Genomic DNA, 14,547 nt, shown 5'->3' with positions numbered 1-14,547 from the left:
TCTGCCAATGAATAACAGTGCATCTTAATTACGATTAAAGTTTACATAACAAAATAAATAAATTACACTTTATGAAAACTATATCACAAAAAGATTGTGAAATAAAGTACATCTCAAAATATTGCAAAACATCAAATCTTTATTTTCATTGTTTGTTGCATGCTCTGTAAAAAAAAAAAAAACGTGACAACTAATGCAGACTGATTTTTGAACAAATAACTCATAAGAGCCAGAGTACACACATATAGATAAAACTAACAAAAGGAATATCTTAATCTAGTTAACTCCTTCGGGCAAACTGTATATATATATTTGCCATCATGTGCTTGGACCTGAAGACTGAAGTTGACTCTTTAAAGACTTTGTGCTTTTCTCTGTGAGTCTGCAGCTGTGTGATCGTCTAAAACTTCTTCAACATGAATGACAGCGGTGCAGCTTCTCTCCAGTATACAGTCACTTGTGTTTGATCAGCGTTACAGACTCAATAAAACTCTTTGCACAATGTGAACACTTTTATGGGTTTTCTACAGAATGGCCAGACAGCAGATGCTTTTTGAGACTTCGTGCTTTTGTGTAACGCTTATCACATAGATGGCATGGGAAAGGCTTCTCACCTGTATGAACCCTTATGTGACGCTTAAGATTTTCTTTTTGTATAAAGCTCTTATCACACAGATGGCACGAGTAAGGCTTCTCACCTGTATGAATTCGTATGTGATTCTTAAGAGCTCCTTGATTTGTAAAACTCTTGTCACACTGAGGGCACCTGAAAGGTTTCTCTCCAGTGTGAATGCGTATGTGACTGTCTAAATTCGTTTTTGTTGTGGAACTCTTTCCACATTGAGGACAGGTGTAAAGCCCATCACCACTGTGACTCCTCATGTGAATATTAAGGGTTCTCTTTTGTGTAAAACGTTTTCCACACTGAGGGCAAGAGAAAGGCTTGTGGTCAGTGTGACTTATTTTATGTTCTTTCAGGGACGTTTCACATGTGTTTGTCTCTTCTCCAGTGTGCGTCTTTAGGTGAACATTAAGACTACTTTTGTGTAAAAAAACTTTTTCACATTGAGAGCATGCGAAAGGTCTTTCTCCAGTGTGAGTCTTTAAGTGAAAATGAAGTCTACTTTTTAGTTGAAAACGCTTATCACACTGAGGGCAGATGAAGGGCCATTCACCAGTGTGAGTAACTAAATGATCCTTAAGGTGCGCAGTATGTCTGTAGGTCTTTTCACAATGAGGACAAGCGTATGGCCTTTCTCTAGAATGAGTCCTTATGTGAAGATTAAAATGTCTTTTTCGTAGAAAAGACTTATCACACTGAGGGCATGTGAAAGGTCGTTCTCCAGTGTGAGTCTGTAAGTGAACATTAAGACTACTACTTCGTAAAAAACCCTTTTGACACTGAGGGCAGATGAAGGTCTTCTCACCGGTGTGAATCACTAAATGATCCCTAAGGTTCCTTTTTTGTCTGAAAGTCTTTTCACAATGAGGACAGGCGTGTGGCCTTTCAGTAGAGTGAATCTTTACATGATCAGTAAGTCTTCTTTGTAGATTAAAACACTTACCACACTGAGGGCAGGTGACAGGGTTTTCTCCAGTGTGAGTCTTTAAGTGGACAGTAAGATTTCTTTGTCGTTCAAAACACTTATCACACTGAGGGCACGCAAAGGGTCTTTCACCAGTGTGACTTAATAAATGTATCTCAAGGTGCTTTTTTAGTCTGTAGATCTTTCGACATTTTGGGCAAGCGAAGGGCCCCTTTTCTCTGTGAATTATTAAATGTCTCTGAAGATCTCCTTTTAATTTGTAAGTCTTTTCACACTGAGGGCACACGAAGGTCCTCTCACCAGTGTGATTTAATAAATGATCCTCAGGGTGGCTTTTACTCATAGAAGTCTTTTGACATTGAGGATAGGAGTTTTGCATTCCTCCTGTGGGAGTCTTTATGTCAACATTTAAATGTCCTTTTTGTGAAAGAGTCTCACCATTAAGATGACATGCTAAAGAGATTTTGGCTTCTGTTCTTTCTTGAGATGAATCCTCATCAGTCTGTGAGCACTTTTCTTGATTTATGAAATTGTGGTGCTGATGTTCATCATCCATCTTATTTTGTTGTTGGCCATCCACTTTCATTGCCATTAGACCTATAATGAACAAATTAACATGAAATTAAATCAACAAAAATAAACCTCAATTTCATCTAAAAATTCAAAACGATTATTGTGTTGGTCTATTAATAATTAAATACGTCATATCAACTCCATCAGATGTAGATGTCCTCCTTTTTTATAATTATTGAAGTCAAATTCCTCATTATAATATTTTACGGCTCTAGTGACTTCTTAACCAGGGTCAAAAACACTTCTGAAGTCATCAAAATTAAACTTGACAGAGAGCCTTCTGTGTGAACACAAAATCATCCCATAAATGTTCTGGGATCGCTCCCAAAAAGTTTTGGGAAGTACATTTCAGAAACTGGAGAAAAAACTACCAAGTGCAGGATTTTAAATATGTCACATGTCTTTACAGGATCTTTCGGCATGTGCGTGAATTAAGAGTGGGCCAATATATCGGCATGGCAATAGTTCGTAGTCTCTGTGTGTCGAGAGAATCGATACGCTGGCGACAAATTTCAATGACAAAATGTTCTACATAGATTCCCCAGTGCCATGACTTTATGGCTCATTTTTTATTTGAAAAGATGCCCTCCGGACTGTAATCCAATATTTCCATGAGTGATGCAATAACAATTGGGCTTGTTTTTGAAGCTTTGGTTGCGTATTTTGCATTGTTGCGTTTGGTTGCACTAATATAATATACGTATATGTATCTGGCCACTTTATATTTGGCCATCTGCTTTTGTCCTCTATCCACTCCACTATAATAAACGGATCTGTAGCTGTGTTGAAAAAGTTGATAAAGTCAACATTTTAAAATAACTTTGTCTGTGTTGCTTCACTGCTGATTTTTGGCATATTTCCATTGCCAAAATGCACGTTCACATCTTGCCACGTCATCATTGTGTACAAACAGTAAAATGGTCTATACATTTTATGCTAGTTATTCTAGTGTTATTTTATTATTTATTTGTAAAGTTGTGGATGTGCGCTCTGCATCCCTATGCAAAGTGTCACCTCTACCTGACATCTCCGCTTTAACTGTTGTCCAGGTACGTGATGAAGGGTGTGTCTCCTTTACTTTTACCTGCCTGTGTCAAGTATCGTGGTGTATATTTTTTGTGGGGTTTTTTTGTGTGTGTTTTTTTGTATCTTGTTGATGTTCTGTAATAAGCACACTGAAGCAAATCCCAAACGACTTGCACAGAGTTGTATGGCAATAAAATATTGAATCTTGAAACATGACATATTAAAATGAAGGTATATTCTCACAGAATCCCATTTTAATATAACAGCACTTTTTTTTTTAAGGTGCCCAAGTACTGAAAATTATGGTTTTACGTAAGCTGATGTGCATCTTTCGTGATTTCCTTTTTGCTAAAACTTTCCCAAAACATAATCGAAATCCAGTTTACAAATTTGGATTTTATGGCCATTTAAGGCAGTAAACTGATTCTAAGTACTCTAACTCTTTTAACGGACTTCACAACATGTTTTTAACCCACTCTCAGTGATGGATTTATATTTGTTATAAATGTATGTTATTTATTTATTAAAAAAGCCTTATTTCACAGCATTCAGCACCATATTATGTAAATGATATAAAATTATATAAAAGATTTACACACAGTGAATTCGCCTGAGGCCCCCTGCTGGCCCAGTGGCCTGGGTTAATCCGCACCCCTGGTACAAATATATATATATATATATATATATATATAAAGTGTACTAAGTACTCAAGTCAATTTACTTTGTTACTGTCCACCTGTGTTTACCAATTGCAACTCTTTACAGTTGTGTTTTCTATTTGTGGACATAAAAATTTGGATAATATAAATCATGTCTTGTCCGACAATTTTCAAATGGAGAAACAAAGTACATTTGTAACTGTTATTCCCATGTTTTACAAGTTATGATCTGGATCAATTTTACTAACAACATCAATTTTCTATGTTAAAGAACTGTATGGAAAAAAGGAGCATGTATATTTCTTAAAATTCACATAAAGCTCATTATTAACAGATCTAATAAATATAAATACCGGGATGGCTTGAAAAGTGAAGTACATTTCTTTATTTATTGCCTTGTATATTTGCTCTAGTCTAGTGAAACAACTCTCGGTACTTTACAATAAAATATTTCAATACTGTAATATTAATTTGTATTTAAGTTGCTGGAGCACAATTCTTAAAAAAAAAAAAACATTTAAAAATATTTTGTATCGTTTTATTTACCTCAAACAAACGCCTCAATCTTCCCTCAATCGACAGACGAGCTACAGCAAGCGCAACTATTATGACGTCACTGCACGGCAGGTTCAAAGAGGCAAGATAAAAGTCCCTTTATTCAATCCATGTTCAAAATTCTTGAAATGCAAGTAAATAATTGAACTATCATCTTCTACGCCAAAGAAAATATACAAATCATGATTGTATGGGTAAAATAAATAAATTCAAAGTTAATTATCCGACATTTGTCAAATGATTACAATATAAACTCTGCCTATATATATATATATATATATATATATATATATATATATATATATATATATATATATATATATATATATATAAATAAAGTACATCTCAAAATATTGCAAAACATCAAATCTTTGTTTTCATTGTTTTATGGATGAACTTAAAAGAAACATGACAACTAATGCAGACTGATTTATGAACAAATAACTCATAAGAGCCAGGGACCAGGGTACACATATATATAAAACTAAGAAAGTTTTTTCAAAAATCTTTCACAAAAAGATTAATCTTAATCTAGTTAACTCCTTCGGGCAAATTGTAAGTTGAGCAATCAAATCTCAGCAAATTAAAGTAATATTTTATATAAAGTAATTAATTTAATTGTGAAGTCTATCTTCATTTCCCATCATATGCTTGGATCTGAAGACTGAAGTTAATCTTTGTTCCCTCTTTACAGACGGCGCTTTTCTCTGTGAGTCTACAGCTGTGTGATCCTCTGAAACTTCTCCAACATGAATGACAGCGGTGCAGCTTCTCTCCAGTATACAGTCACTTGTGTTTTATCAGCGTTACAGACTCAATAAAACTCTTTTCACAATGTGAACACTTTTATGGGTTTTCTACAGAATGGTCAGACACCAGATGCTTTTTGAGACTTCGTGCTTTTGTGTAACGCTTATCACACAGATGGCATGGGAAAGGCTTCTCACCTGTATGAACTCGTATGTGCGCCTTAAGATTTTCTTTTTGGCAAAAGCTCTTATCACACAGATGGCATGAGTAAGGCTTCTCACCTGTATGAATTCTTATGTGACACAGAAGAGCTCCTCGTTCTTTAAAACTCTTGTCACACTGAGGGCACCTGAAAGGTTTCTCTCCAGTGTGAATGCGTATGTGATTCTCCAAATGTTTTTTTGTTGTGGAACTCTTTCCACAATGAGGACAGGTGTAAGGCCTATAACCACTGTGAATCCTCATATGATTATAAAGGCTTGCGTTGTGTATATAACTTTTTCCACATTGAGGGCAAGAGAAAGGCTTGGGGTCAGTGTGACTTATTTTATGTTCTTTCAGGGATGTTTCACATGTGTTTGTCTCTTCTCCAGCATGAGTCTTTAAGTGAAAATCAAGCTTAAATTTTTGTGAAAAACTCTTATCACACTCAGTACATGTGAAGGGTCTTTCTCCAGTGTGAGTCTTTAAGTGAACATTAAGAGCATTTTTTCGTGAAAAACCCTTATCACACTGAGGGCAGACGAAGGGCTTCTCACCAGTGTGAGTAACTAAATGATCCTTAAGGGCACAAGTATTTCTGTAAGTCTTTCCACACTGAGGGCAGCTGTAGGGCCTTTCTCCAGTGTGAGTCTTTAAGTGAACATAAAGAGTACTTTTTTGTAAAAAACCCTTATCACAATGAGTGCATGTGAAGGGCCTTTCTCCAGTATGAGTCTTTAAGTGAACATAAAGACTACTACTTCGTAAAAAACCCTTATGACACTGAGGGCAGGTGAAGGTCTTCTCACCGGTGTGAATCACTAAATGATCCCTTAGGTGCCTTTTTTGTCTGAAGGTCTTTCCACAATGAGGACAGGCGTGTGGCCTTTCAGTAGAGTGAGTCTGTATGTGAACATTTAGAGTTGCCGGTTGTTTAAAACACTTATCACACTGAGGGCAGCTGTATGGCTTTTCTCCAGTGTGAGTCTTTAAGTGGACAGTAAGATTTCTTTGTCGTTCAAAACACTTATCACACTGAGGGCATGCAAAGTTCCTTTCACCATTGTGCCTTAATAAATGTTTTTCAAGGTGTCTTTTTTGTCTGTAGATCTTTCTACATTTTGGGCAAGTGAAGGGCCCCTCATCTGTGTGAATTATTAAATGTTTCTTAAGATCCCATTTAGATTTGTAAGTCTTTTCACACGTAGGCCACGCAAAGGTCCTCTCAACATTATGATTTACTAAATGATCCTCCGGGTGGCTTTTACTTGTGAAAGTCTTTTCACGTTGAGGATAGGTGTTTTGCAATTCTCCTGTTTGAGGCTTTATGTCAACATTTAATTGTCCTTTTTGTGAAAAAGTCTCACCATAAAGATGGCATGCAAAAGATATTTTGTCTTCTGCTCTTTCTTGAGATGAATCCTCATCAGTCTGTAAGCAATTTTCTTGACGTTTGTGGTACTGATGGTCATACTCCATTTTACTTTGTTCTTGACCTAGCTATTTCATCCCCATTAGACCTATAATAAACAAAGTAACATAAAATTAAATGAACAAAAATGTAATCTCAATTTCACCTAAAAATTCAAAAAGATTATTGTGATGGTTGGTATAATACCAGGCACGTGCGGGAGGGGGGATGAAAGTGCTTGAGCACCTGCCCCTTTACCCCTGGATGGCCAAAGCAGCTACATTGAATTAATACACAGCGCTTACAAAAACAATAGGGCTTTTCACACTGCGCTTAACCCTAGGTTAAGGATCGTTTCACACTTGTAATTTAGAAGCGGGGTTATCCCTGAAATTAACCCAGGGTTATGACACCTTGTTTAGAAGCAGGGTTAGCACCGCTTTTGTGGGGTTAACCCCGCATTGCAATGCCAAATGCATGCAGTGTGAAACAAAGCAGGGTTAGAATGTTATGACCCCAATTAAACACAGCTGAAGCAGCTAATCAAGGTGTTCAGGGTTGCTTAATAATTACAGACAGGTGTGTATGAGCAGGGTTTCAAACACCTGACCTAGGGTTTAGGAATGCACAGTGTGAAATGTCAGATTACGAATACCCAGGGTTATCTCTTAAAATAACCCAGGGTTAACTGTTTCCAGTGTGAAAAGCCCTAATGTTGCATGCATGTTTACCAGCTTCGTACATGCTGTTTTGGGGAGAAAATTTTCACGGGCTTCAAGGTGTCGGGTCTTTTTGTTATTTGACAAAACTAAAAACTATGAATTACAATTATAGCAGTTTTTTATTAAAAGTCATAGAGTTCCATAAAAATAGTTTTCAAAACACTGCTAAACAGGCTCAGGATTTTAAAATCCTCTGAATTATCCCCATAATTGCGGACGGTTTTCATTATTCAAATTATTAAAAAAAAGATTAAATTCAGAACAAAATTAAAGAGCCAGTAAGATTGATAGCTTCCTATCACTGTTTATAAGTCCCGGACAACAGGTTTAAATGCATGCAAGGTCAAAAAACACTCAATATATCAAAATATGCATTTAATATTACCCCATTTCTCAGAGATCCCCAAACGATTTGTGTGAAGCCGTTTAATGACTCAGTCTGCCTAAACCCCACCTTTCAGTAGCCTACTCTGCTCTGATTGGTCAACTGACACAGTCACAGGAAAATAAACACAATGAGATAATCATACTTACAGGTTGTGGTTAGGAGACGCATGTTGTTCCAAATAAAGTGGGTAATGAACCATCTTTCATTGCCAAACGTTTAGTAAATCCCTTCGTAAAAAGTAGATTTAACCACTGATTCTCCATATCTTCAAACTTGCCTTCACATCTGAAAACACAACGTCGTCTTAACATCTATTTACACACTAACTAGCTGAAGTGTCTGTGGGCAGGTCAGAGTTTTTGTTTCTCCCACGCAAGACTGTAGGCAGAGATTATTATGTAAGTGTTCGTATCTATGTAGATAGAGACAGGCAGGAGATTTAAACTATATGACGACTCGTTTCAGTGATTCAGAGTCGACTCACTACTTTAGTAGCCAATAACTGTATTAATCGTGCACTTTTTGGTTTAACTACTTTGCACATTGTTTACATTGATGGACAGCTACATGATACACTGCAATACAGGTAATCTTCGATTTTGGATCTGTGTGGCTCTTTAAAATAAATTATATTTTAAATATGACAAAAAATCCACAATAGCCTGTACACGTAATAATATCTTATAGTCACAATGGAATATATATATCATTATCACTAAACTGCATACTGTACACACACGCACACACGCACGCACGCACCCACACAACAGTGTTTTTGACGATGGCTAAAACATCATTAGAGTTGTACAATATAATGAGGAATTTATCTTAAATGATTATAAAATGGAAAGACAGTCATCTTCAACTGATGGAGTTTAAATGACATATAAAATTATATATAGAAAGGGCCGCGTGGAGATCTTTGGAGGGGCAGGTGCTCAAAGTATAAGGGCACATGGAACATTTCTTGCTGACACACATATCAATATGAATTTTAAATAAAAAGGGAAAACAGAATAGAAAAGATCATTTTACTCTAATATTTTTCTTTATTTTCCTCACAAATAGTGTCAGATTTGTGAATTAGGGGTGGGACAAAATATTGACATGGCAAATGTATCGTAATCTCCGTCAGTGGCGGCTGGTGACTGCTAAGTGTTCGGAGTGTCCTGTGTGTTGCTCGTGTTTTCAAAATATGTGTTTGTTGGTTCATGTGAACCATGTGCATCACATGTTTTGTCAAAATAAGTGCCTTCTGCACACGTGTCAAAACCGTTTATGATAAAAGAGACGCTCACGTTCACAAAATACACGCAAGACACTCCTTTAACAGTAAACTCTGATTACTAGGGGTGACCCCGAATAGTCGAAGATTCGATGCATCGATAGGAGAAGCCTGATTCGACTACCAATCTCATAGTCGAATCGTCGCAGATGTGTTATGAAATGAGGATCATTCAATTTTGGCCGTATATGGGTGCACACATTATCTGATCTCACATATAACAGCTTTCTCACAATATATTAATATACTGCATATTATGATAATGCTGCAAATAATATGTGAAGTAGCAGCTTTCAATAAATATTTTTAAAATGCGTTAATAAATCCAACAACCCCTGTGACCGGGCTTCACGTCCATAAGAGGTCTCTATGTTAATAAAGCCTTGCCTCTTTGTTTCGACATTTAAAAGACAAAGCTGGCAAATTAAACTATGACTTTCGTTCTTTTAATAATTTCTATATTTTATTTTATTTATAAATCACTTTGGGTTATCTGATTTAACTATTTGGCTTGTGTTTTGTTTCCGTGCACTTGAGGCATTTTGCATATTTGTTCTGCACTTTGTTACTTCTGACCTTATTTTATTAAAAAAATGGTATTTATTATAAACGTAAATTCCGATCTAATTTAAGTCTGTAAATTTTGGATAGCTTTTCGTTGTATCGATGTTGCGCTATTGCGTGCTGGCCATGCTTGCGCATGTAATTTAGCCGAACTGGTTAGGTGCTCTCTCTGTGTCTCATATTTAGGAATTCATCAAACTAAACATTAAAAAACGGATGTTTTTCGACGACTATGTTTTTAAAATGTATTTAAAACAGAGTGCTTATATTGTCTATCTTAAAGTTAAACTACAGAACAGGTAAGCCGTTTTTTTTATTTCGGTGATGAAACGGAAACTAGTATCTGCACCGAACCTATTTCTGCCTGACACGAATGTCTTTCTTGTGATTTAATATTATGGTCAGTCGGTGTTCACTTTCAAATGATAGCAAAGAGATTCCTGAAATAAATAATATCATCCGGTCTTTCTGTATCTAAAGTGAATACAGAGATGATCAAAGTCAAAGCAAGCAAGCAGGTATTTCTGTGCTAAATAATAACGCGTAGTGTCTATAAAATCATTAATTTCAGTGTTTTTCTTGTTATAAATTAAAGTTTAATTAATTGTATATAAAGATTAGTTTTTATCATTTACAGTCACAATCACAAATTATTTGTCATTTCTCATTTGTCGGGTTTTTTTGGTCATGACTGCTTTGACGCGCTATATCCCCAAATTAAATAAAAACACTTAATTGTAGCCGGAGTTTCCAAGGCAGGATCACCTTTGTTATTTTTTAAGGTTTAGTTATCAAAATGTATTTTTGTGTGATGTTCTGTAGATCGTGGCTTTAAAATGTTATGAGGAATAATTAAACAAATGTTGCGTTACATTTTACCTTAAAAATATATATATATATATATAAATGCATTGTCAGTTTTGTCTTCGTTTATTACTTGAAAGACAGTTTTGGTCACTTTATCAGACAGTTGTTTATGTGTGCTGCTTGTGAAAGAAAATAAAAGTTACCAATTTGTACCTGGTCTGGCCCCCTCCCAACCCATGCACACAAACATAGATGATTCGACTATCGGTCGACTATGGAAAGATTCGAAAATTCTGATTCGAATATGTAAATCCTTAGTCGAGGACACCCCTACTGATTACGCATGAGATTATGCGAGTTTCTGGCAAACGCAAGCGTCTCATATATCATAAACCCTTTAGACGCGTCTGCAGCAGGCGCTTATTTTGACAAGACACGTGATGCACATAGGTTCACTCGACGCACAGAACACATATTTTGAAATTACAAACCACACACATGATGGACTACATACATGTTGTGATGAACTTCGCAACGTGCGCCCTTGAGAAAAGAATTCACCGGCCACCACTGGTCTCTGTTCATTGCGAAAATGAAGATACTCTAAATCAAAGTCAACTGGCAGCCTGCGGGCCAAATGCGGCCCTCCATTCATCTTTTTCGTCTCACCGGTCATCTTTGTCTGAATTTAAATCACTTTAAAGCCGCCTTTCAACTATACAATAAACCGGAAGAAGAGTCATTACAGTTGTGTTTTCTATTTGTGGGTATAACAATTTGGATAATACAAATCACATGTCTTGTCCAACAATTTTTAAATGGAAAAACAAAGTACTTTTGTAACTGTAATTCCCATGTATTACAAGTTATGATCTTGACCAATTTTACTAGCAACAGCAATTATCAATCTCTAAAGAACTGTATAGAATAGGGGAGCATGTATATCTTATTAATTTTTAATTAATTTAAAGCTCACCAACAGATCTGAAAAACATACCTGAATGGCTTGAAAGTGAAGTAAATCTTAGTCTTTGCTCCTCACTAGTTGGCTCTAGTAAAACAGCTCTCAGTATTTTACAATACTGTAATCTGTAATAAATTAACATTTGTATTTACGTTGCTGGAGTACATTTCTTTACAAAAATGATTTAAAAATATTTTGTATCGTTTTATTTACCTCACACAAACGCCTTAATCTTCTTTTAACAGACAGACGAGCTGCAGCGCAACTCTTATGACGTCACTTCCTCTTCTTCAGTTTTTTTTCTGGCGGTTGGCAAATCAGTTTAATAGCTCATTATCGCCACCTACTAGACTGGAGGGTGAGCAGATGATAACGCGTTAACTTAACCTATTATAATGTATCAATTAACGCAGTAGTTTTTAGGTAAATATTTACATAATCAAGACTTTTTAAGATGTTTTTCTCAATAAATGTTTGTCATATATTGTTGTCCGAATTGATTTCCCAACAACTTTCTAGCGTCTATCATAGACAGTAATGTGTTTTACATTCTCTTGTGCGTTATAGTATGCAAAATAAAAGTCCCTTTATTCAATCTATGTTCAATATTCGTGAAATGAAAAGAAAATTATCTTCTACACCAAAGAAAATATTAAAATCATGAATGTATGGGTAAAATAAATATATTCAAGTTTAAATATCACACATTTGTCAAACGATTACAATATATACTCTACCAATGAATAACACTGCATCTTAATTATGATTAAATTTACATAACAAAGTAAATAAACTACACTTTATGAAAACTACATCACAAAAAGATAATGAAATAAAGTATATCATAAAACATCACATCTTTCCTTTCTGATTGTTTACTGGATGGACTTTAAAACAAACATGACAACTAATGAAGGCTGATTTATGTAAGGAATAATTGACGATGGGCCATTTTAAGAAAATAATGTACACCCATGGTGCAATGCGGCACGAAGCAAGCGCCGTTACACCGCGGGTGTGCATTATTTTCAAATAATTCAAAGGACCGGAGTCAATTATTCCTCTTATACCACGGTTACCACAAACATTTCTCTGGTGCCTTTTTTTAAGACATTTGACAAATTAGGTATGCGGTAATCAGAAATTAATGCATACCCACGGAACATTTCTCAGCCAATCAGAATACAGCATTAAACAGACCCGTGGTATAAATACAAATAACTTATAAGAGCCAGGGCACGCATGTCTATAGATAAAGTTAACTGGAAAGGTATCCTAATCTAGTCAAGTACTCCAGGGCAGCTATATGTTGAGCTATCAAATTTCAACAAAATGTATATATTTTGGAGTAATTTAATCAAAAGGTTTATCTTCATTTTACATCATGTGCTTGGACCTAAAGACTGAAGTTGATCTGTGTTCACTTTTTACAGACAGCGCATTTCTCTATGAGTCTGCAGCTGTATGATCGTCTGAAACTTCTTCAACATGAATGACAGCGGTGCAGCTTCTCTCCAGTATACAGTCACTTGTGTTTTATCAGCGTCACAGACTCAATAAAACTCTTTTCACAATGTGAACACTTTTAGGGGTTTTCTTCAGTATGGATCTTCTGATGTTGCTCCAGGTCTTTGGTTGTCAGAAAGGCTTTATCACACACAGAGCACACATGGTCTTTTACACACTTACGTGCCTTTTCTGGTGCGCTCTAATATTTTCAAGATATCGAAAATTCTTCCCACAAACAGAACACAAATACGGCTTCTCACCTGTATGAGTCAACTGGTGTTTCTTTAAGTGTTTTGCTGAAGGACACGTATGGCCGCACTTATCGCAGCTAAACGGCCTTTCATTCGAATGTAACTGCAGATGAAGTTTGAGACTTTGTGCTAGTGTGTAACTTTTGTCACACAGATGGCATGAGTAAGGCTTCTCACCTGTATGAATTCGTATGTGACTCCTTAGATTTGATTTTGATTTGAAAGTTTTATCACACTGAGGGCACGTGAAAGGTTTCTCTCCAGTGTGAACTTGTACGTGACGGTCTAGATTCGATTTTGTTTGGAAAGTCTTCTTACACTGGGAGCATGCATAAGGCCTCTCACCAGTGTGAATCCTTAAGTGATACGTTAGGTGCCCTTTTTGAGAGTAAGTCTTGTTACAAAAATGGCAAGCAAGAGACCTTTTGGCTTTAGCTGTTGCTTTAGGTAAATTCTCATCAGTTTGTGAGGAGCTGAATGAATTTTCTTCAGTTATGAAACTGTGGTGTTGATGCTCCTCCTTCACTTCATCGTGTTCTTCTTCTTCCTCCTTTATTTCCATGAGGTCTAAAATTAACAAAGTAACATGTCAAAATATTATGTTAAAGTAATATCAGAACACAACTTTTTTTCATGTGATTGATGGCCTACTAAAACCTCAAGTAGGAATGTCCTGAGCCAGCATATGGCAGATAGTGGGCATTTATGACGATAGTTAGTTATTATTATTATCATCATAGTTTCACATAGCATGCACATTGCATGCTTTTCCTTGCAAGAGAGGGTTTGTGGGCTTCACTTTGTGCGAGAGAGCTTGTAATGTGTGCAGACGACTTCTCGCACGCACCTGGACTTAATACATGCGACTTGGACTCTTCATCGGACCATTTTAAATCAAAACACAAAACGCTTTGTAGTTGAGTATGTTGTGGTGTTATTATGAATGATTCAGGATCAGTCTCCTCTTTAACACACTCCATCATTACAACAGTGGATCAGAATAGTAGAGTAGTTGAATGTGTTGTGACAGCAGCTGCTTGTTTGACTTCTTCACAGTATTTATAGATGAACTGGTGTGATAGTGACTTCACTGAAGATTGTGTCATTTAAGATTGTTTCTTCAGCATCTACAGAAACAGACCTGTGAAGGTATACACATGACCAAAGTTATAATTTAAAAATTCAATCAGTATTTTTTATGATTAACAGTTTTCTACATAAAATCATCTAACATTATGTAAAGACCATTCTGTGAAAACAAAACCTTGATATATTTAACATTAACGGAGGCAGATCATGTCATGTTGTATTTTCTATTTGTGAACATAAATATTT

At 36.0% G+C, this 14,547-nt stretch overlaps 1 protein-coding gene across 6 annotated transcripts; it reads right to left on the bottom strand.

Annotated features, from left to right (window-relative positions):
- Window positions 1–47: 47 nt before the first annotated feature.
- LOC135743800 (uncharacterized) lies at window positions 48–14,349 on the bottom strand. 6 transcript variants are annotated; one of them, XM_065261657.2, is made up of 6 exons: window positions 14,060–14,349; window positions 11,666–13,779; window positions 11,486–11,577; window positions 7,979–8,117; window positions 6,679–6,831; window positions 48–2,144 (listed from the first exon to the last, which is right to left on the bottom strand). In XM_065261657.2, exons 5-6 carry the CDS (start codon window positions 6,788–6,790, stop codon window positions 514–516), a joined length of 1,743 nt encoding a protein of 580 aa, XP_065117729.1. In that variant the 5' UTR covers window positions 6,791–6,831; window positions 7,979–8,117; window positions 11,486–11,577; window positions 11,666–13,779; window positions 14,060–14,349; the 3' UTR covers window positions 48–513. The 6 variants fall into 6 exon arrangements, with proteins under 6 accessions (XP_065117729.1, XP_065117731.1, XP_065117728.1 ...); XM_065261656.2 differs by lacking the exon at window positions 7,979–8,117 and having other exon boundaries at window positions 49–2,144; XM_065261659.2 differs by lacking the exons at window positions 7,979–8,117; window positions 11,486–11,577.
- Between the last annotated feature and the right edge of the window lie 198 nt (window positions 14,350–14,547).

Source organism: Paramisgurnus dabryanus, chromosome 2 (genome assembly GCF_030506205.2).
Source record: "Paramisgurnus dabryanus chromosome 2, PD_genome_1.1, whole genome shotgun sequence".
NCBI classification, from domain to species: domain Eukaryota; kingdom Metazoa; phylum Chordata; class Actinopteri; order Cypriniformes; family Cobitidae; genus Paramisgurnus; species Paramisgurnus dabryanus.
This window is presented reverse-complemented; position numbering and strand designations above follow the sequence as displayed.

What these genes read in the sequence shown, in the direction of transcription:
- LOC135743800 (XM_065261657.2), bottom strand. Translation starts at nt 6,790, where the DNA reads ATGGAGTATGACCATCAGTACCACAAACGTCAAGAAAATTGCTTACAG. An exon ending in TTTTGCATGCCATCTTTATG is followed by an intron (nt 2,145 to 6,678) that starts GTGAGACTTTTT and finishes TGTTCATTATAG; the next exon opens with GTCTAATGGCAATGAAAGTG.